General features: G+C 40.3%; 1 protein-coding gene across 2 annotated transcripts in view; it reads right to left on the bottom strand.

Moving 5' to 3' along the window:
* Window positions 1-24,644, bottom strand: part of LOC126095121 (synaptic vesicle glycoprotein 2B) — a 582,081-nt gene that overhangs the window by 64,768 nt on the left and 492,669 nt on the right. For both annotated transcript variants that reach the window (XM_049909829.1, XM_049909828.1), the window contains exon 3: window positions 7,445-7,498. In XM_049909829.1, the coding sequence (XP_049765786.1) occupies window positions 7,445-7,498 (54 nt within the window). The remainder of the gene's footprint in view (window positions 1-7,444; window positions 7,499-24,644) is intronic.

Raw genomic sequence — 24,644 nt, 5'->3', positions numbered from 1 at the left:
TTTTCTAGGTCTATAAAACATAGATACAATTCCCTGTTCCACTCGTAACACTTCTCCATTATTTGCCTTAAGCTAAAGATCTGGTCCTGACACCCTCTAAGAGGCGTAAACCCACACTGATTTTCATCCAATTTGTCCTCAACTAATACTTGCACTTTCCTCTCAACAATGCCTGAGAAGATTTTACCCACAACGCTGATCAAAGATATACCTCTGTAGATATACCTCTTTTCTGTTTCCACGTTTAAAGATTGGTGTGATTACTGCTTTTGTCCAGTCTGATGGAACCTGTCCCGACTCCCATGCCATTTCAATTATCCTGTGTAGCCATTTAAGAGCTGACATTCCACTGTATTTGATGAGTTCCGACTTAATTTCATCCACCCCAGCTGCTTTATTGCACTGCAATCTACTGACCATTTTCTCCACTTCCTCAGATGTGATCCTATTTCCATCATCATTCCTGTCCCATTGTACATCGAAATCTGAAACATTACTGATCGTATTTTCACCTACATTGAGCAACTCTTCAAAATATTCCCTCCATCTGCCCAAGCCATCAACAGGATTCACCAGCAGTTTTCCTGACCTGTCCAAAATACTTGTCATTTCCTTCTTACCTCCCTTTCGAAGACTGCTAATTACACTCCAGAATGGTTTTCCAGCAGCTTGACCCAAGGTCTCCAACCTGTTTCCAAAGTCTTCCCAAGATTTCTTCTTGGATGCTGTAATTATCTGTTTCGCTTTGTTTCTTTCTTCAACATAACTTTCTCTGTCTACCTGAGTTCTAGTATGTAGCCATTTTTGATATGCCTTCTTTTTCCTTTTACAGGCTGCCTTGACTGTGTCATTCCACCAAGCTGTTTGCTTCATCCTACCTTTACACACTACTGTTCCAAGACATTCTTTGGCCACTTCTAGTACTGTGTCCCTGTACCTTGTCCATTCCTTTTCCAGTGACTGCAATTGACTACATTCAACTAACTGGTATCTTTCTGAGATCACTGTTATGTACTTGTGTCTGACTTCCTTATCCTGAAGTTTCTCCACTCTTATCCTCCTACACATGGACCTGACCTCCTGCACTTTCGGCCTCACAATACCAATTTCACTGCAGATTAAATAGTGATCAGTGTCATCAAAGAATGCCCTGAATACACGTGTGTCCCTCAAAGCCTTCCTGAATTCCTGATCTGTTATTATATAGTCAATGACAGATATGGTTCCCCTGCCTTCCCAAGTATACCGGTGAATGTTCTTATGTTTAAAAAAGGAGTTTGTGATTACTAAGCCCATACTGGCACAGAAATCCAAGAGTTGTTTCCCGTTCCTGTTGGCCTCCATATCCTCTCCAAATTTACCCATAACCTTTTCATACCCTTCTGTTCGATTTCCAATCCTGGCATTAAAATCACCCATGAGCAGAACACTGTCCTTGTCCTTTACTCTAACAACTACATCACTGAGTGTGTCATAAAAACTATCCATCTTATCTTGATCTGTCCCTTCACAATGCGAATATACTGACACAATCCTAATTTTCTTGCTAGACACTGTCAAATCTACCCACATCAGTCGTTTGTTTACATACCTTATTGCAACTACACTGGGTTCCATTTCTTTCCTGATGAAAAGCCCTACACCCCATTGTGCTATTCCTACTTTGAATCCTGACAGGTAGACCTTGTATTCTCCCACTTCCTCTTCTTTCTCACCCCTTACCCGAATGTCACTAACAGCTAAAACGTCCAATCCCATCTTACTTGCAGCCACTGCCAGCTCTACCTTCTTCCCAGAGTAGCCCCCATTGATATTAATAGCTCCACATTTGGTTACCATTCGTTTGCCGAGTCGTATCTTAGGAGTCCCTGGTTTGTCAATTAGAGGTGGGACTCCATCACCTCCAAAGGTCCGAGGCATTTTGCTCTGATTGTTGCCAGCATCCTATTTATAGTACCAGGGAAGCAGGTTGCTAGCCTTACTTGCCCCGGGTCCCATTGAGTTTTACCCCTAACGGTTGAGGGACTAACCAGTGGATTTGGTAGTCTTTGCCGTCTGAGCACAAAGGTGGCAACGACTCAGAATATGTCCGATATGCCCAGCCTTATTCCAAAGTAACTGGTATCCCGACTGTCAGGACCACTTACTTGGCCACTCATACGTTGCCCGTGGTTCATGAACTAGGACATGATACCAGGAACCCACACCATGAACCATGATTTTGAGCTCTAACACATAATTTTTCCACAGAAATTCAGATCATGAATTGACATGTCCTGTATGATTTGAGATGAAATTGCCCTCTTTATTATCATGAGGCAATGAGTGTGATAGATTACCTCAGATTGATTCCATATTTCTAGATTTACAAAAGCTTTTTGACACCATAACTCACAAGTGATTTCTAATCGAATTGCGTGTATATGGAGTATCATTTGAGATGTGGACTGGTTTCGTAATTTCCTGTCAGAAAGATCACAGTTTGTAGTAAGTGACAAGAAGTTATCTGTTGTTTCTAATAGTCTGAATGATTTAGGGGACAATCTGAGTAGCCATGTTAGATTGTTTGCACACAGTTCTGTCATTTACTGTCTAGTAAAGTCATCAGTAGATCAAAATCAATTTCTAAATGATTTAGAAAAGATATCTGTATGATGTGAAAAATGTCAATTGACCCTAATTAATAAAAAGTTTATGGTCATCCATATGAGTACTAAAAGGAATCCTTTAAATTTCAGTTACATGATACATCACACAATCCTAAAGGCACACAATTCAACTAAATACTTATGAATATAATAGAGGGAAACATTCCACGTGGGAAAAATATATCTAAAAACAAAGATGATGTGACTTACCAAACGAAAGCGCTGGCACGTCGATAGACACACAAACATACACACAAAATTCTAGCTTTCACAACCAACAGTTGCTTCGTCAGGAAAGAGGGAAGGAGAGGGAAAGATGAAAGGATGTGGGTTTTAAGGGAGAGGGTAAGGAGTCATTCCAATCCCGGGAGCGGAAAGACTTACCTTAGGGGGAAAAAAGGACGGGTATACACTCGCACACACATACACATATCCATCCACACATATACAGACACAAGCAGACATACTGAAAGGCAAAGAGTTTGGGCAGAGATGTCAGTCGAGGCGGAAGTGCAGAGGCAAAGATGTTGTTGAATGACAGGTGAGGTATGAGTGGCGGCAACTTGAAATTAGCGGAGATTGAGGCCTGGTGGATAACGGGAAGAGAGGATATATTGAAGAGCAAGTTCCCATCTCCGGAGTTCGGATAGGTTGGTGTTAGTGGGAAGTATCCAGATAGCCCGGACGGTGTAACACTGTGCCAAGATGTGCTGGCCGTGCACCAAGGCATGTTTAGCCACAGGGTGATCCTCATTACCAACAAACACTGTCTGCCTGTGTCCATTCATGCGAATGGACAGTTTTTTGCTGGTCATTCCCACATAGAATGCTTCACAGTGTAGGCAGGTCAGTTGGTAAATCACGTGGGTGCTTTCACATGTGGCTCTGCCTTTTAATTGTGTACACCTTCCGGGTTACAGGACTGGAGTAGGTGGTGGTGGGAGGGTGCATGGGACAGGTTTTACACCGGGGGCGGTTACAAGGGTAGGAGCCAGAGGGTAGGGAATACTTAGGGATAACAATTATCTTAGGGATAACAATTATGAACATTTAAATTAGAATGATCACACAGATAACGTTGTGAGGAAAGCAAACCACAGACTGTATTTTATTGGCAGAACATTTAGAAGACGGCACAAATCCATTAAAGAAATTGCTTACACTACACTTGTCCATCCTCTGCTGAAGTATTACGGTGCAGTATCAGATCCTTAACAGATAGGACTGATAGAAGCCATTGGAAAAGATCAAAGAAGGGTAGCTCATTTTCTATTATTGTGAAATGGGGGTGAGAGAGTCAAGGATGAGATAAATGAGATGAGGTGGCAATAATTAAAACAGAGGTGTTTTTTGTTACAGTGAGATATTTTCACAAAATTTCAATCTTTAACTTTCTCCCCTGAATGCAAAAATATTTTGTTGATACCCACCTACACATGAAGTTATCAGTGTAACGAAATAAAAGAAATGACAGCTCACAAAGACAGATTTAAGCATTTGGTTTTTCTGCTCATTGTTCAAGGGTGGAACAGTATGGAAATAGAGGGAAAGTGGTTATGTGAACTCTCTGACAAGCAATTAAGTGTGAATTGCAGAGTACTCATGTGTCATCTAGAAGTAGATGTAGAATAACACTGCATGCAGAAAGTTGGGGCATGCACATTCCATCCCTGGGCGGTTAACAGAGTAGTGACTGGAAGGGCATTCTGCCACCCTTAAACTAACCATATCAAATCTGTTAATAACACTGCCAACTCAGCACTGATGTGGGACAATGACACAAGATAAAGACTAACAAAGAGATAGAGGGGCTGGCCAGTTCTTACCTCAGCTCAGTACAGCCGATAGATACACATAAAACAAAACCGAAAATTTATGTTCCTAGCTTTCGGAACAAATGTTCCTTCATCAGGGAGGAGAGAGGGGAAAGAAAGGGAAGAAGGGAAAGGAGATTCAGTTACTCACAACCCAGGTTATGAAGCAACAGGGAAAGGAAAATAGGGAGGGTAGCAAGGATGGAGGCATGGTTGTCAGAGGGAAGCCAAAGATATTCTATATATACATTCCTCCCCATCCAACAACAATGTTCCTACCCCCAGACCACACAGAAGCATCCCCCTTGTCACCCAATATTATCCTGGCCTCGAAAACATCAACAAATTACTCCGCCAGGGATATGATTTTCTCAAGTCAACCCCTGAAATGAGATCATCCCTTGACAAAATTCTCCCCACACCACCCAGAGTTTCCTTTCGTCGGCCCCCTAACCTCCGTAACATCCTTGTTAAACCCTACAATATTCCCAGACTACCTTCTCTACCCACCGGTTCCTACCCCTGTAACTGACCCCGCTGCAAAACCTGCCCCATGCATCCCCCCACAACCACTTACTCCAGCCCCGCTACTGGTAAAACGTACACAATTCAAGGCAGGGCCACATGTGAAACTACACATGTCATTTATCAACTGACATGCCTGCACTGCACAGCCTTTTACATCGGCATGACAACAACTAAACTGGCTGAGCGCATGAATGGACACAGACGAACTGTCCGCCTAGGAGATGCCCAGTAGCGGAGCATGCCCTCCAGCATAATTCTAGGGACCTAGGAACCTGCTACACCGTATGTGCCATTTGGCTTCTCCCACCCAACACCAGTCCCTCTGAACTGCGGAGATGGGAACTTGCACTCCAACACATCCTTTCATCTCGCCATCCCCCTGGACTGAACCTACGTTAAACAACCTCACTCCCATTTACTCTTCAGTCTTCTCCTCTTTCCCTTTCCTCTTAGCCATTCACGCATCTTTTCATCCTGCATAGTTGTGTTTATCTTTATACTATATACCTCTTTACTTCTGTATTTGGTTTGAAGCTGGCACAGTACTTACAGTAGAATATCTTTGGCTTCCCTCTGACAACCATGCCTCCATCCTTGCTACCCTCCCTATTTTCCTTTCCCTGTTGCTTCATAACCTGGGTTGTGAGTAACTGAATCTCCTTTCCCTTCTTCCCTTTCTTTCCCCTCTCTCCTCCCTGATGAAGAAACATTTGTTCCGAAAGCTAGGAACATAAATTTTCGGTTTTGTTTTGTTTTATGTGTATCTATCGACTGTACTGAGCTGAGGTAAGTACTGGTCAGCCCCTCTATTTCTTTGTTAGTATTTGTTTCACATCTCTATATGAGATTTTCCATTAATCATTTACACAAGATAAAGAAGAAGAAGAAGAAGAAGAAGAAGAAGAAGAAGGTGTAATCAAACTAATTTCATTTCTAACGTGTAGATGTATTGCCTTGCATTTAATATCAATATGTAATTTCTAATTCACTATTTTTAAAATCTTTCTTATGTGAATCCTTAAAAAACACCACAATCACAGCAATCACTACTCGACCTCAATCAGTACCAGTCAGTCACAGCAGAATCATAGTCAGTCTTCACCGAGTATTCATCGAGTCATATTCTGAGACTCAGTGCTATATTACTGTTGAAGTTATTTACCACAATTAAACAACTGGTGTTAATATTGTAACCTATATAATTAGATTAGACTAATCAGACTTTATGGAAATGACTCATAAAGCACAGTGTTATTCATATACTTTTTTTTAAAACTAAACAGACAACTCAGTAATATTGTCTCCATAAATGTTTTTGGTTTAATGGTGAAGACTGTACAGTCTCAGCACTCATATTTTGAACTCTACTCACTTGTAATAGGGAGGCAATGCCAGAGCCATAGAGAGAATTCCAGACCAAACCTCGACTGTAGCCAGTTGATGCTGCTGCCAGTTCAGCAACTCAGCAGAAGCAGCTGCTTTTGTGTCATCTTAATTCAATGTGCCACGGCCTGGGACATTAGGAAACTTCTGCAGTTTGACACTCTGACACATACCCAATAGACGGACATTGCTCACTGACCCCATTCGAGACATTTCAACGGTGACACAGAAATGCAGTCCCTTCCATCAAGTAAGCACTGAGCAGCTGCATTTAAACCATGGCCCTGGCAAGTAGGTCACAATGGCACTGCAGGGCCACGCACAGCACCTGCCAAGTGTCATTATCACTACGAGATCTACTGACGCAACTTTGGAATTTGTGCCGTAACTGTGTCCCTACCACCACTACCGTTGCTTGGCCACAATCTGAGGATGTCCACCTGACTGTCCAGACCAATGGCAGTCGACACACTGCCGCTGGCTCTACAGGGCCATTTGCCACCATATCTGCTGCCAAAGTCTGCTGGCACCTCACTGCTATTCTCCAGCCTTTGGTCCAGACTCAGACACTGGGTGCCACCACAACAAGGGAGAAGATGGCACTGGCTGCCCCACACCTCCAGCACAGCTGCTGTCCACTGCCCCAGACACCACCGATGAGTTTTGTGTAGGCAGCTCGTCTCCCAGTTGTGTCTAATGCTGCCGGCCACTCACCCACCGCAATGAGCTAAACTGTGCCAGAGATGGAGGCACACTCGAATGACTTTCCGAGTTTAATTAATTAACAACAAACTGCTTATGTGCACTGATTGTTTGTTTGCAGTTTCCCACAGTGTCCCTCCTGTCTCCAAAGCTATCAAAAAGAACCCAAGATGGCCCAGGTGGGGGCAAGCCCATCCTGACAAACATGAAGACGGCTCCCACCACCCACTATTGGTTGTGATTCCAATTTCTTTTTGCTGATCAATGAATCAAGTCAATATAATCTTGAACTTTCATTAGTCAAACTGTAATCTCCCAAGTAACAAACTTTTACATAAACTTTGAATGGTTCTATTTTTCTTTACTTACCTCCAAGTTCAATATCTTTTGAGCAGCCGTTTGCACGATCGTCCTTCACATCATCTGAAAAAGTAATGCCACTGATTAAAATTAAGTTCCAGGAGGACAGAGACTGGCTATTAAAAGGTCACAAACAGCAAATTATAACAGACATTTGGAAAGACAAGGTAAGACCAATTCAAAATCCATCAATAATGATATGTTCTAGCAATAATCAGAAGCAAAAGATGACAGTGGCATTTCATTAAATGACTGGAGGGTGGTGAAAATGGGAAACTGTAATTACCATACCATTACTTGTGCTGGTTTTTGGAGCAGAGTTTGGCAGAGGATCATTGAACTGTAACTGTTCAGGACAGTATCCCTTGCTGTTTTTCCACATACAAAACAATTCCTCAAGAGACACAATTACAAATGACTTGCATCATCACAGGTGAGTAGTGCTAGCAAGAGACTTGTGTTCTATGTCTACATATATAGGGGAGCACCTAAAACTTGCACTGCAAATATTGCAGAAACGAAAAGTGCTTTCGATGGGTGGTTTTCAAAAAATGGATTGTTGGTCAGGAGTTTGTATTGTAGCCAATAAACAGATCATAATCATACTTAAAAAGTGTATTTTTTGTAAAAACACACACATTTTTAAATGGAACAATGCCTATTGACATTAACAAATTAAAAGTAGTTCAAATTAGAATGTTAGTGGCATTTGTTGCAAGATTCTAGACCAAGTCATTTAAGAGATATCATATTTTGAAAAGTTCCCACACTGACACTTGCACAATACCTGTGGTAGCACACACTAAAGAACAACAAAAGAGTGTATACTAGTTACGTAGATTCTGACCAGTAACTAGGCAACTGATCATCACAGGCTGTGTTTAAAACGACCATTGGCAGTGGCAATTCACACTTCCAGTCTGGTATGAAACAACTGCTGCATCACACCAGCATTTCAACAGTAATGTACAAGCAAGCTGCAGCAATACGTCATTATGTACCATCAGATATAATTAGTACGTTCTGGTAGAAAGTATCTTTCAGCTTTTCCCACAGAAAAAAAGTATACAAGCATCAAATCTGGGGAACAAGCTGGACAAGGTACGAGGCTTCCGCATCCAATCCAATGATATGGAAACAATTCATGAAGAGATGCTGTAGTACTTTGTGCACTATGGGCTGAACAGCCATCATGTTGGTACCACAGGTTCCTCCTAGTCTGCAGAAGAGCATCTTCTAGCAGCTTTGGAAGATGGTCTGTTAGGAGGCTGTGATACTTTTGCACTTTCAGAATTCCATCTCTGAAACATGGGCCTATGAGCTGTTGGTTCACAATCCCACTCCACACGTTTACACTCCATGGATGCTGATGTTCCCCAGGACAAAGCCAATAACTATTGTCAACAGACCAGTAGAACATGTTTCGGTAGTTTACCTAGCCATTATTGGTAAATGTGGCTTCACCTCTGAACAAGATACATCTGGAATGGGCTCTGAGCACTATAGGACTTAACAGCTATGGTCATCAGTCCCCTAGAACTTAGAACTACTTAAACCTAACTAACCTAAGGACAGCACACAACACCCAGCCATCACGAGGCAGAGAAAATCCCTGACCCTGCCGGGAATCGAACCCGGGAACCCGGGCGTGGGAAGCGAGAACGCTACCGCGCGACCACGAGATGCGGGCGATACATCTGGAGTATCTTGTCTTAATGCCCATCATCAGAAGTTATGTCGATGGAGAATGTGTAGGACACTTGCCCAACTAACTTCACTACCTTGATTGTGCAGGAGCTAAAGTGCGGATATACTGCAACAGCAGCAAGAGCATTGATTTCCCCCTCTTCTGTCATCACTTGTTTCCTTCTGTTACGTTGTCTAGGTGTTACACTATCACTTTCACATAACCAGTTGAAGAAGTTGATAAATAGCTGCTGAGATTGTTGACTTCAACTGAGATATCTCACCTTATACACTGTACAAGAATGAACTGAATTCTTCCTACATTCTCCATACACAGTGAGCATGTCAGCTTTTCCTGCATAGGTAAATCCCATAGTCCACTCATGACCTACTGCTTGGAATGTCACAGCGTGTTGCAGTGCACTCGAGGTACATACAAGCACACTGTAAGCAAACATATCAACATCGTACTTTGCAATTATGCAGTTTGAATGGCATGAACAAGTATTGGTATGGGAACTTATCAAAATATGATATCTCGTAAATGACTCACACTACAATCCTGCAACAAATACCACTGACATTCCAGTTTACCCTATTTTTAGTCTGTTACAGTCAATAGGCAGTGTTTCATTTAAAAAAGTATATGTTTGCACAAAAATACACTCTCTAAGTATGATTACAAGCAGATTACTGTGCAATGTAAAAGAGAAAGTACTTGAAATTGTATTGTGTATTAGAACTCACAGCTTAGCTTCCTCTGTACAAGCTGTTATTAGTCTAATCACGTTTCTGTGATCACTACAGGCGCAATACACAGTGCATTGTGGTGCACTCCTTGATTCCTCACTTAATACTAGTTCATTGAACTCTGTGAGTAATCTTTTATGATACAGATGGTTTCAATTCTCAAGTGTTGGACTGTTTAGGGTTTTAAACAAATTTGTGACCACACATGCTGCTCTTCTCTGTTTATGTTAAATATTCCATTAGTATATTTGATACAGGTCCCATATGCACAAGTAACATTCTAAGATGGGTCTAGCGAGTATTTTGGGAGCAGTTTCATTTGTAAATTACATTTCTTCAGAATGAGATTTTCACTCTGCAGCAGAGTGTGCGCTGATATGAAACTTCCTGGCAGATGAAAACTATGTGCCCGACCGAGAATCGAACTCGGGACCTTTGCCTTTCGCGAGCAATTTACATTTCTTCAGTACTCTGCCAGAAAACTGAAGTCTGTCAGCTGCCTTACTGAGTCTTTGTGATTATTCCAGGTATTTGCATGAGAAGACTGATACCAACTATGAGTCACTAATATTTTAGTCAAGGATACTATTTTTTAGCGTTTTTGAGCATGATTTTATGAAAATGATAGATTGCTATTCACCATATAGAGGATACAGTGAGTAGCAGACAGGCATAATGAAAAGACTGCTATACATTTAATCGTTTGGCCAAAATGCCTTCTTCTGAAGTGGAAAACACACACACACACACACACACACACACACACAATTAAAGTTAAACTTTCAAAACGCTATAGAAATAACACCACTGGTCAGAATGACGTTAAATTGTAAATTGCAACAGAATATTATCAGAGAAGGGGGGAAGGTGGTGGGGAGGGGGGGGCTATGGCAGAAGAAAAAAATTGTGTGGAAATTGATCAATAGATGATGCTGTTGTGTCAGAATACATAAAAGAAAACACCTGTCACGTGTACGGTCCACTGAAGTAGGTATACACACACCGGGTACAAGGCTTCTCCTCCTTTCGTGTCTGCGACATTCGCCATGACTGTCTCAATGCAGAATCGTGCTCTGCTTGTAAAGATGTATTACAACAATGATTACCATGCACACATTGCTCTGCAGAAGTTCCGGACACTTAATGGTTTGAAGAAAGGTGTTGGCCCGATGACTGCCATGGGTCTGGAGAATATGATTCAGAAATTTGAAAAGATGGGTTCTTTTGTTGTGCAAGCTGGCAGAGGGAGGAAATGAACTGATTCAACATCAGTGGAAATAGTGGCCACAGCAATGCAGGAGGAGACGAGTGGTGGTGTGCAAACGTGTAGTGTACAGAGAATTGCCCAAACATTGGACGTACCCGTGAGCATGATGTGTAAAATCCTACAAAACATCCTTCTTTGCTATCCATTCAAAATTACTCATGTGCACAAGTTGCTCCCTGTTGACCTGCCAGACCTCTGCTTTAGAATTTCTTGCCCGCATGGAGGATAATGATTGGCCGTGGAAGTTTGTGGACAGACGAAGTCCACTTCTATCTGACAGGATATGTCAATACACAGAATTGTCAAATATGGGCAGTGGAAATTCCACATGCAAATCAACCAGTACCACTTCATCCTGAAAAAGTGACTGTGTGGTGTGGACGGCATCATTTATCATAGGGCCATATTTTTTTGAAGAGACAGATGCTTCCGGTCCTGTTACCTCTGCCATCACTGGTAAGTGCTATCAGTGTCTTTTGCACAACCACATCATTTCCAGCTCTCCAACAGTGTGGCTGTGATCATTTTTGTGCAAGATGGCACACCTCTGCACATTGAAAATCCAGTTATGCAGCTGCTGAAATGCCATTTTGGAAATGTTAGAATTGTCAGTTGCCAATTCCCTACAGACTGGCCATCCAGATCACCTGATCTTAACCCATGTGACTTCTGGCTGTGGGGCTATCTGAAAGATGTTGTGTTCAGTGTTCTGACTGCAAACTTAGCTGCATTGAAGGCATCCATTGCACAACACATTCTGAACATGATCCCGGAAAAAATCAGTTGTTTCTTGATTTCAATTTGTTGCAGAAAATGGTGGATGGCATATTGAACATGTTTTGCACCAGTCACACGGAAATTAATAATCTGATTTTATTTTGATTGATGCTGTTTATGGCCTCAGGACAGTTAAAAACTGATTTTTCCCATCCGATGTGATATGACCTTGCCGTGGTTGATGAGCTAACCTAACTGACAGTATCACACCTGTGCACGCATGCACAATGAGGAGTACAGTTTGTTTAATGTCAAATGTACACCTTAGGCATCGTTGTATGATCCATTTGTCATTTGTAGTCGACCACTATTAAATTACAATGCTTACATTGCCATCTATTGCTGCATTTTGTAACTATTTATTTTTCTTCTGCCACACATTTTCCCCCTTCTCCAAAAATATTCCGTTCTGTGTGTGTGTTTTCTACTTCAGAAGAAGGCATTTTGGCCAAACGATTAAATGTATAGCAGTCTTTTTCATTGTGCCTATCTGCTACTCACTGTATCCTATATACGGTGAATAGCAATCTTTCATTTTCTTAAAATAATGCTCTAAAGTGCAAAACATAGTATCCTCAACTACAATATTGGTGACTCATAGTTGGAATCAGTCGTACCATACAAATACCTGGAATAATCACAAAGGCTCAGTCATAGGTAAGGCAGCTGATATATATACAGTGTGGTCCATGTGAAGTTTCGGATGAGATTATCTCGAAAACTATACATCGGGTAAAAATAGTGGGTTAGACAAGTTCGTAAGCTCAAAGAGGGACGTCAAATGATGATACACGTGATCTCCAGCCCCTGCCCTCTTGGGTGGAGTGGGGGGGCAACTTTTAAATCTTAAATGGAAACCCTCATTTTTTATTGTAGATTCGGATTCTCTGTAAAAAAGTAATCAAGTTTTGTCTGAAATATTTTTTTAAACCACTGACAGATGGCGCTGAAATGCAGAAACATTAAAATTGGGGAAGAACTCCATTTTATTTAGAACGATCCGAGAAGGACGCATCAAATCTATACAAAATGTACACCAATTCTTTCATTACACCAACTTAAGGTTTTTTCTTTTTTTTTGTTACAAAATGTATCCAACATGCCACAGTTTTTGATGGAGGGAGGCGAATGTTATTAAAATCTCGTTAGTGAACTCTTCACAATTGTATTACTCACCAACTGTGGCACTACCATTGCCAAACTGCAAACTATGGCTCACTATAAAGGTCAGTGCAATGCGATCGATGTCACTTCAATTTCAGATTGTGGATCGTAAACATCAACTGAAGAAAGTAAATTATTCTTTAGTGAAACATGGCTCACTATCCTCCTACAGCGATTGTTGATATGATGTTAATTTCAGGTAAATGCCGTAACAATTACGCTGCAGCTGTGCAACTGTATGTGGATCATTTCCCAAACATACGACATTCAAGCGGAAACATTATTCAAAATTGCACTCAACGAGCTGGAAATGGATAAATTCACATTCCACCTCGCCATCGTGAATACAATGAAAATGACGCTTGTGCCCTTACTGTGCTTGCCTGTGTTCAACTGGATCCCGAAATTAGTAATCGTGCAATTCAAAGACAAACTGGACAACCGAAATCAACTGTTTTGAGGATTTTGAAGATACAGAAATATCATGTGTATCATATCACACTGACACAGGCATTAACGCCGAAAGATATGTAAATACGCTTGCATTTCTACTGATCGGTCTTGGAAATGATAAGTGGTGACAATGATTTTTTTTGATACGTTATGTTCACCGATGAAGCCTCATTCAAAAACAATGACAAATTAAATCGTCATGATTGTCATTATTGGTCCCTTGTCAATCCACACTGGCACAGACCCATTGACAAACAACACAAATGGTTGTTAATGGCTTGGTGTGGAATTTTAAACGGTTACTTGATAGGACCGTATTTTTTTGACCGGAATGTTACTGGGGAAACCTATTTACAACTTCTCTGTGATGATTTGTTGGAGCTAATGGAAGATGTTGATTTAGAAACTAGGTAACGAATGTGGTTTCAACAGGACAGAGCAGTTCCCCATTAAGCTAAAAACGTGCAGAACATTTTAAATGTACGGTACCATGGTCGGTGGATAGGATGCGGCACCATTTCAGTGGCTTCCATGTTCACCAGACCTAACACCTCCTGATTTTTTTCTTGTGGGTTATTTAAAAAATATTGTTTATGAAAGACAGCCCACAACCCGAAATGATATGGAGCAACACATTTGAAGAGCATGTGCAGCCATGCCACGGGATGTGCTGCTCAAAACTGTGGACAAATTTCGCAGACGATTGTCTTTATGCATTGAAGCAAATGGGGATAATTTTGAACAATTTCTTTGTGGCTAATTTCATTAATTAAGCACCCCAAATTATGAGAGGCAAGGTGACTCACACTAATGAAAAATCCCAACAGGTGAGAGGCAAGGGAACTCACACTAATGAAGCACCCAATGGGAACATAATTCTACTACGTCCATGTCGTTGTTCCTGGATAATGCCAAAAGTAGGATACAGTACATTTTGTGCAAAAATAGCTTAATTTGGCATAACAAAAGAATTGGCGCACATCTTTCTCAGATAATTATACATAAATCAGAGTTCTTCCCCAATTTTACTTTTTCTCGATTTCAGCGCCATCTGTCAATGGTTAAAAAAAAAAAAATATTTCAGACAAAACTTTATTACTTTTTTATGGAGAAACCGAATCTGCAAAAAAAAATGTGTGTTTCCATTTAAGATTTAAAAATTGCCCTCACCCCACCCAAGGGGGCGGGGACTGGAGGTCACGTGTAGTATCATTTGATGTCCCCCTTTGAGACTACGAACTTGTCTTACCCACTATTTTTATACCCACCCACACACACACACACACACACACACACACACACACACACACACACACACACACACACACACTCTCTCTGTCTGAACACAGATAGTGGTCATGTGTGTGAGTTGGGCTTGTGTGAATCTGTGTGTTTTTGACTTCAGGAAATTTGACTTCAGAAAAAAACCTTTTGGCCAAAATCTTAAATGTGTAACAGTCTTTTCATTGTTCTTGTCTGTGACTAAACATCTTCCCTATATAGTGAGTAGAAATCTATTCTTTTCATAGTATTGTCGTTATTCCTTCCTGCGCCTTCCATTGTTCGGTTTTACATTTTTGAACACTGCAAGTTGCCGACCTTTGGACCACTTTGAATACATATCAATATATAACTGAATATTTGGGCAGCATTTTTGAGACAGTACTTCATTACAGATAACTACATCATCTACAAAAAGTCTGAGGATGCTATTAATACTGTTCGCCATTTCATTAATATACAACTTGAACAGCCAATTCCCCAACACACTTTTCTGAGGCACACCATAAGTTACTTCTAAATCTGTCAGTAATTCTCCATATAAGGTCTTAATTACCCACCGAGCGAGGTGGCGCAGTGGTTAGACACTGGACTCGCATTCGGGAGGACGACGGTTCAATCCCGCGTCCGGCCATCCTGATTTAGGTTTTCCGTGATTTCCCTAAATCGCTCCAGGCAAATGCCGGGATGGTTCCTTTCAAAGGGCATGGCCGACTTCCTTCCCCGTCCTTCCCTAATCTGATGAGACCGATGACCTCGCTGTCTGGTCTCCTTCCCCGAAACAACCAACCAACCAATCTTAATTACCAAGAAATCCTCAGTCCAGTCACAGCTTTCGTTTTATACCCTATAAAATTATGCTTACATTAATAAATGCTGACATATTGTTGAGTCAAATGCTTTTCAGTTGTCATGAAATACTCCTTCTACCTGACTGCTTTGATCCACACTTTTCAGGATACTAAGTAAGAATTCACAAGTTGGGTTTCTCAAGATAATTTTTTACAGAATTCATACTTGTTGGCATACATGACATCATTCTTTCTAAATACTTCACAATATTTGAACTCAGAAACTGTCTAGCATTCGACAATGGATGGAACAGACGTCAGTCATATTGTACACTAGTTTTGTGTATCACTTCTGCTACCCTTCTTGCAAATGGACATGGGCAGAGTTTTTGTTCGAGACCTCTATGGTATATATACATATTAGTTAAAAAGAGTGGTTAGTTCAGCTGCAAATTCTGTATAGAATCTGATATGGATTCCACTGAGCTCTGGAAGTTTGTTCAGTTTTGACAATTTTAGCTGATATCCAAAGCTGCTGACTTTTTTTTACAGTACTGCAAGAGTTAAACTGAGGCATCATACTTGAATTTTCCTTAGTAAAGAACCATTTGAAAACGGAGTTCACCATTTCTGCTTTTGTTTTGCTATGCTGAATTTCAGTTCCTGCATAATCCACGTGTGTCTGTACATAGGTGCCACTGACAGCCTTTACATATGATCAGAAGTCTTTTGGGTCATGCGAAAGGTCTTTCAATTAGATTCTGCTACAGCAGTCACTGAAGACTTCACACATTTCACTTTTGACAGCCAAATACGTGTGTGTGTGTGTGAGTGTGTGTTTGACAAAGGCCTTGTTGACTTAAAGCTTATTTTGTGACAGTCTTTTTGTTGTGCCTATCTGTGACTCAGCATCTCTGCTATATGGTGAGTAGCAACTATTCTTTTCATAAAAAAATTTCGCATTTCTTTACATATATCTCACTTTACACCTATTGCACAGTAGTTGCTGTTTCTTAAATAAATTTCCCTACAGATATCATTCCATGGAGAGTCTATCCCATTATGAACAGTTCTACAAGGTACCTATCTTTCTTGAGCCACAGTTTCCTTTATATAATATTGTAGGTTATCGACACTGCCAGAGCCAGTGCCTCAAAGATTCCTGCGTGTGCTGCGCTTTAAACATTGCCACCAATGAAGAATCTCTAGGCTGCTGACCAATGAAGACTGTCAGGACAGTGTTATCAGACTAGATTAGATTAGTTTTCATTGCAAAGACCCAAAAATGATATGATTCTCAAGGATGTGGAACATGTCAGAAAGTGTAACATGAAAAATGTAGAGCATTTGAATATAATACTCACTTCCCTGATCATTTGTCAGGAGACTGTCAAGTATGTGGCTACATTACAGTAAACTGGAACTGCTAATATTTGCTGCATTAAAACACTGTCAAAATTAAGCATAGTTGTGCAGTTTTAATAAATTTATCAAGCACAAAATACATAATCTTGACTGTTGTGCCCAAGTGTTGTCAAAACTGAAATTTAACAGACATTTTTAACTAAGCTGGCCCAACAGTCCGTGTTAAGATATTCATCTACAGAGCAGGAGGAGTTGCTTACCAAAAAATCTTTTGAACTCTGTTAAACTGTGCTTTATCTGAAACCAAGATTTTAATGGTTGCTGACAATTTATTGAAAATGTGTGTTCCTGAATATTGGACCCCTTTTTGGACCAAGGTAAGTGATTTCAAGTCTTTGTATTTCCATCCAATAGCTCAATATGGAGTATCAGTACTAGGAATAAAAACAGACATATTGTTTGCAACAAATTTCATTAAAGAATAAATATACTGAGAAGCAGTGGTTAGAATACTCAGTTCCTTGAACAGATTTGTTCTCGAATCTACACCACAAATGAATCTTATTATGTGCTTTTCCGCTCTAAAAACTTTTTCTCTATTTGACAAGTTACATAGAATATGATCCCATATGACATAATATGATGAAGGTAAGGAACAAATGCAAGTATTTTATATTCATATTTCCGACAACTGACATCATTTGCACTGCAAATACAGTTTTGTTTAGGAACTTCAGCAATTATGTGGTATGCCCTTCCCAACTGAATTTAGTATCAAGTTGTAATCCCAGAAATTTAACACTGTTAACCTCTCCAACCTGCATGTCCTCATATGTTATAGACATGATGGAAGGAAATTTCTTACAGATTCTGAACTGCGTATAGTAAGCCTTTTCAAAGGTTAATGATGGTGAATTAGTTTTAAATCATTTATTAGTGTCCGTGAAAACCTGATTAGCAGCCTTTTTTAAATCTGCAAACAAAACACACTTATTATTTGGCAATGTAACAGACGAAAATGCAACGGACCCAAGATGAACCTCACTGGTCTTTTGCAATGACATCCTTTGTTTCATGTTAGTTAGGTACGACTCGAACAATTTTGCAGCACTGCTAATGACACTAAAATATTCTAACTTGCTTAGGAGAATACTGTGATTCACACAGTCAAAGGCTTTTGACAGCTCACAGAAAAAGCCAGGAGCCTCTAATTTATTATCTAATAAATTAAGTAAATTCCCACTGTACGTGTAAATAGCCTCTCCTATTTCAGAACACTTAAGAAACCCAAACTGTGACTTGGACAATATATTATTTGCAGTCAGATTCTTAAGAAGACACTTGGATATAACCTTTTCAAATATTTTTGAAAAAGCTAGAGGCCATCTCGGCACCAGTCTTCTAGTTCTGCTTATACTTATAGCTCCAAGTTTCTAGCAAAAGTCCCATGTTGCTAGCTGGTATTGAACATTAGTCTAATTTATTGACAGTTAGCTCTACCACAAACATTCAGCGTATATAGATGTGTGTCTATGTCAGGACTTGCTTATTGCTAGCCATGGCTGCAACAAGTTGTCAATAGTGTAGCTGTTCTTCAGAATAAGTTTAGCATACTATATTTATTGAAACTTCATTTGTATCTACTAATTTTTTGCTTGTTTGTCCAGATTTCTATGGTGACAAATCCTTTGGCCACCTTCAGTCCATTTGTCATTAACAATGAGGCCCTAACAGTTGCCAATGCACAGTACAACATCTGGCAATGAACTGTGTCAAACGTACAATGACCCATCATTTTTCTTCCTTTGTCACCTATTTCTTGATTGCATTCTGGATATTTTTGTTTGCACTTTTACCATTTGTGCTTGCAGATATTTCTCTTTCAGATACGCGCTCACCACTTTTATTCAGTTTCCCTGTTTTTGCTGTCACACATTGATTTAACTTTAGTATTTTTTTGCTTTTCTATGGCTAACCCACTGTTCCATGCCTGCCTTGCCTTTAGTGGTGCTACAATTGAAAGTGCTTTTGGCACGAGCACTCATTCTAACACAGTTTCTTCAGTTACAGATGCAACAAATGACACAACTTACTGAGATGATAATCGGGTTCACTCAAATGCAGGTGGCACTTAATAAGACTTGCAATCAGATGCCGCCAACTATGGAAGCACCACAACTTATGCAACCATCATTAGTGCCACCATTTTGCCCGTCTGAAGAGGCTCAGTTTGAAGCTCATCTGTCTGCACACCAGTACCAGCTACTGTTAAACAATCTTTTTTCTTATCAATGGCCAATGTGTCAGTCTATCGATTGTGGTCCAAACTATTCTCCCTTTTGCACTCAGAACTTATGAACTTTGAGGATTTAATCCAGGCTTTGAATAACTATGATAACACAGGCCAATGATGGAAAAACGTTTCGCTGAAAATACCTTATTCTTGTGTTTTTTAGGGTGGGAAATCCAAATGATACTTAAAAAACTGGATTACCCACAATTTCTTCACATTTTACAGTTAAATTTATTAGCGATTTTTTAAATAATTTAACATCTCTTATATAGTTAAAATAATTTAAAAAGGAGGTGTAATGACTGTAGATGATGTTGGAAGCACTGCTGAAAAACATTTGCTGGCAAAAAAAGGTCGATTCTATTTTTGTGTTAACAGATGGTGTTTTGTTTACTGTCAACCTAACCTCAATTTCCTGTTTCCTGTACATGTGTTCAGTACAATGGCTAATCGTGGGTGTAAAAGCTCTGCTGACTGTTTTTGTTATATTTGGGGTGAATTTGTGATTAAAAAACACCAAAGAAACATTACAGACTTTGTGAAAAAGGTTTATCTGTCATACTTTGGATCTAAACTTGGTGATCAACATAAATCTTGGGTGCCGCATAAGGTATGTTATGGTGATCAAGATAAATCTTGGGTGCCACATAAGGTATGTTATGTGTGTGTTGCAGATCTGAGAAAATGGTCCAATAAAGAGAAAAAAGCCTTCAGGTTTGCCATTCCTATGATATGGAGGGGGCCAAGAAATCATTCTGATGGTTGCTCCTTTTGCAGTGTTGATTACTGGTCATAATTCGAAGAACAAGAAGGTAATAAGCTACCCTAACCTTCTGTCTGCCATCCGACCAGTAGGACATGGTGTAGATTCGCTGGTTCTTGAACAACCAGATGATTTAAATTCTATTCCAACAGAAGTATTTTCTGATGTACAATCTGAATTTACATGAACCAGATGATGAAGAATTCCTTTGTAATACAGAAAGTCTAGAGCCCAAATTGTTTGCTCAGACTGAGCTTAACAATTTGGTTAGGGATCTGGGCTTAATGAAAGAAAAAGCTGAATTGCTTGGCTCTAGATTAAAAGTAAAGAACTTATTGGCAGTTGGAACCAGCATATACATGTACAGAAAGAGAGAGAGCAGCAATATTCCAAGTTTTTTCAACAAGAAGGTGATTTAGTGTACTGTTCAGACATTCCCGGTCTGATGAATACAAAAAGGATGACTGGAGGCTGTTTATTGATTCATCCAAAACTAGTTTAAAGGCTGTTTTACTACACAATGATAACATGTATGCATCTATACCTGTTGGACATTCTGTAAATATGAAAGAAAGCTATGAAAACCTAGAAATAGTGCTGAATAAAATAGGCTATTCTGCTCATGGTTGGATGATACGTTGTGATCTAAAAGTAACATGCATACTCCTTGGTCAGCAACTTGGCTTTACCAAATTTCTATGTTTCTTGTGTAAATGGGACAGTAGGGCTAGGGATCAACACTAGTGCAGGAAGAGCTGGCTTGTCAGGGAGTTTTTAAAATCTGGTGAGAAGAACATTCTACGCAGAAACCTTGTAGATCCGAAAACCATACTCCTACCTTCTCTACATATAAAGTTATGCATAATGAAACAGTTTGTAAAGGCTTTGCCTAAAGATGGACCATGTTTTAAGTATCTCTGCCAAAAGTTTCCACACCTTTCAGAAGCTAAACTAAAAGATGCATCTTTGTCAGACCTGACATTAGAAAATTGATGTTAACTTCGAATCTACAATAGCAATAAATGAGAAAGAAGCATGTGTATCATTCAAGCAAGTCATTACCCAAGTTCTTAAGACATGAAAAAGACCCAGAATATGTTTATATTATAGCTACAATGTTAAAGTAGTTTAAAACTTTACGATGTTTAGTGAGTCTGAAAATTCACTTTTTGAACAGTCACCTTGATTCCTTCCCGGACAATATGGGAGATGCTTGTGAGGAGCAAGGAGAGCATTTTCACCAGGACATTAAAGTGATGGAAAAATGTTACTAATGCCACTGGAACACCAACGTGATGGGGGAATGCTGTTGGTCACTTCACCAAGAAGTTCAGCAACTGACTCATCATAGAAAAAGCTACACAAGAAGCTTCAAAGAAAAAGAAGAGAGAAAATACAAACCAATTTCACCTGACAAGTGAAACCTTTATTAACACATACCATTGTTTTAAGTAGCTTACTGTAAATACAAACCTTGCTTATGTTGTAACAAAGCATTTCATTAGTTTGCCCGTTTGCCGTATAGCATAGGATTTTCATACTATACAATAAAAACCATATTGCTAAAAAACCATGGGTGATACAAAAAAACTAAAGCTAGATTTGGATTCAGCTAATAAAAATCTATAAAGATCAGCTATCAAAATGAAAAAAAGTTTTTTTTTTCTTAAATTTTGTTGGCCTTTGTAATGAGCAAGTTCAAGTGGCAGCTGTCAGGTTTACATTTTTCACACTAAAGAAACAGTCAGGATAAACTTACAGACAGTGGATGACAGATATGCAAGTGATTACTAAGCAGTGTAAGTTGAAATGTGAGTGTGGCAAGCATTACAGTGACCTTGTAATACGTGACACCACTACCCAGTATGTGGCTGATAATAGAGTAATGGAATAGATTCTCAAGTATCTCAACCCATCCCTGCAGCAATGTTTGATTGAAAACTGTCTGCAGCACTGTGAAAGGAATCTTGCTAGTCTGTAATTTGCAGTCAACATTTTTGCTGTAGCACCTAGCAATAGCATTGCGCGGCTGCATAAACAGGTCGCTTCCAAGTTGAGCACGCAGCGGCCCACTCGGGCTCAGTATAGCCAGCCACATAGACAGCCAGGACAGGGAGGTTCCAGTGTGAAGTCTTGCCTGCGCTGCTTCTCAGCACACAAGCGTCACTTATACCCGCCAAGAAACAGAACTTGTTTTTCATGTGGAAATAACAGACATGTTCAGGTGCTATTCATACAGAGAAAGAAGTCTCCCTCTCCTAATATACAGCCAAAGAAATCAAACTTTGCTGTATAGTTGTGTATTCTGAACCAAACAGAGCTTCTAGTGTGGAACAGAAGTGTGGTAGTTCACAATTCAACAAATCAGTAGCTTCTTCTTCAGTGCAGTACTACTCTAACAAATTCTTTATGGACCTTGTGATATCTGGCCAAACTATTCAATTGCAGTTACATATGTGCACCTCAGTTTGTTTGCTCAAACGCAATACATATGACCTTTCTGGCAAGGCCAATCTGCAGAAATCACATACCACACTTACAGTATATAACAAACAAGACATTCCAGTGTTAGGTTCTTGCGGCCTTCCCACTGGATACCAGAATTTGCAAAAAACTTTGACATTCCAGGTTTTGCGTTCACGGAACACTGCAAATATGTTTGGCCTTGATCTGTTTGGGTTGCATGCTGTAGACAATGTGTTGTCAGTTAATCATTTTAATTTGAAGGGCAGTGTTGCCCAGTTGTGTGCTGAATTCAAAGACTTGTTTGCCAATGGCTTAGGAAAAGCTTCTAATTCTGTTACACATGTGACCATGAAAGACATTGCACAGCCTTGCTTCTTCAGGGCTTGCACTGTACCACATGCACTCAACGAACAAGTTGCTCAGGAACTTTCACAGGGGCAGGGCAGTGGCACTAGTGCACCCACCATGGACTGTTAGTGGGCATCTCCGTTAGTATTTGTCAAGGAGCCTTCAGGCAAACTGTGTATTTGTGCAGACTTTAAGGGAACAGTAAAACCCCAAAGAGTGACTGATTCATTTCATTTGCCTTGACCTGATGAACTTCGGGACTATTTGGGAGCTGGTCGTTACTTCTCTACGATTGAATTACATAATGCCTACCTGGAGATCCCTTTAGATGAACAATCACAGCAAGAGTATGTCATTTACACACATTTGCCTTTTGGTAGTGCATCCGCAACAGCAATTTTTGAGCATTATTTGGAACAATTAACTGCATCTATGCCTTCATGTACAAATTATTCAGATGATATAGAGGTATCAGGTTACACAGCAGATGATCAGCTTAGTAATTTGCACATCCTGTCCCAAGTGTTATTAGAGGCAGGCCTTAAATGCAACAGAAACAAGTGTGTGTTCTATCAAACTGAGACTGAGTACTTGGGCCACGTAATTAATTCTCAGGGCGTTTTTCCAATGCAGTTGTTCTTGCAAACCATTCATGACCTCAAACCTATAAAGAATGTTACTGAACTTCAGCCAGTGCTAGAGGAGCTGACATATTACATCCATTTCATTCGAAATGCAGATTAGATTGCAGCACCACTGCACCATCTTCACCACAAGAAGATACCTTTTATGTGGTCCCAGGAACGTGACACTGCTTTTTGACTACTGAAAGATGATTTGCTCTGGGACTGTTGCCTAGTTCATTTTGATCCTTCCAAACCTGTAGTCTTGGCCGTGAATCCTTCTTCATAAGGCATTAGTGTTGTATTCTTGCACAGGATTGATTCTGCTGACAGATCAATACTCTTCACCTCCAAATTGCTTAACAAAGCTCAGAGCAACTATTCACAAATAGAGAAGGAGGGTCTTGCCATCATCTACATCTACATATATACCCTGCAAACCACAGTGAGGTGCATGGCAGAGGGTATGTGCATCATCTACGGAGTGACTAAATACCATCAGTATTTGTATGGAAGAAAGTGCTATCTGGTCACCGACAACAAGCCTTTGCACTCAGTTTTCAAGCCACCCAAGCCCATTCCAAATTGCACTGCACATAAATTGTAACACTGATCTCTCCTCTTACTGTTCTACCAATATGAGATAATGTACAGGCCCACATCCAAGCAAGTCAATGCAGACATGCTTTCGCATCTTCCCCTGGGACCGGATGTATACTTCTATGCATCAGAAGCACCTTGTTGCCACACTGATGCATTGGACTCAGACGTGCTGGACAAGTTTCCATTGGATCACCAGAAGATCACCCAGGTAACGGCAGAAGATCTGGACTTACAGATTCTCTTGCACTATACCTGCACAGGTTGGCCTCGCACTGTGAAACAAATTGTTAGCCCTGTGGTTTACCAATATTTGCACATCGGCATGACTTGTCTGTGCTACAAAGTGCCCTATTGCCACACATTGAATCTAAACAATCATGTGTGGTGATTTCAAAGGTTATACAGAGACATGTTCTTAGTCTACTTCATCTGGATCACTGGCGCAGGGTTCACACCACACAATTAGCTCACCTCCATTGCACGTGGTCTGGCATGGACTCACAAATAGAGCAAATGCTGGCTCAGTGCCATATGTAAGTGGAACACCAGGCAGCCCCTCCTCAATGGTTCTTTGACTGC

This window comes from Schistocerca cancellata, chromosome 8 (genome assembly GCF_023864275.1).
Source record: "Schistocerca cancellata isolate TAMUIC-IGC-003103 chromosome 8, iqSchCanc2.1, whole genome shotgun sequence".
NCBI classification, from domain to species: Eukaryota; Metazoa; Arthropoda; class Insecta; order Orthoptera; family Acrididae; genus Schistocerca; species Schistocerca cancellata.
The sequence above is the reverse complement of the archived record's forward strand: the minus strand, read 5'-3'. Positions and strand labels throughout refer to the sequence as shown.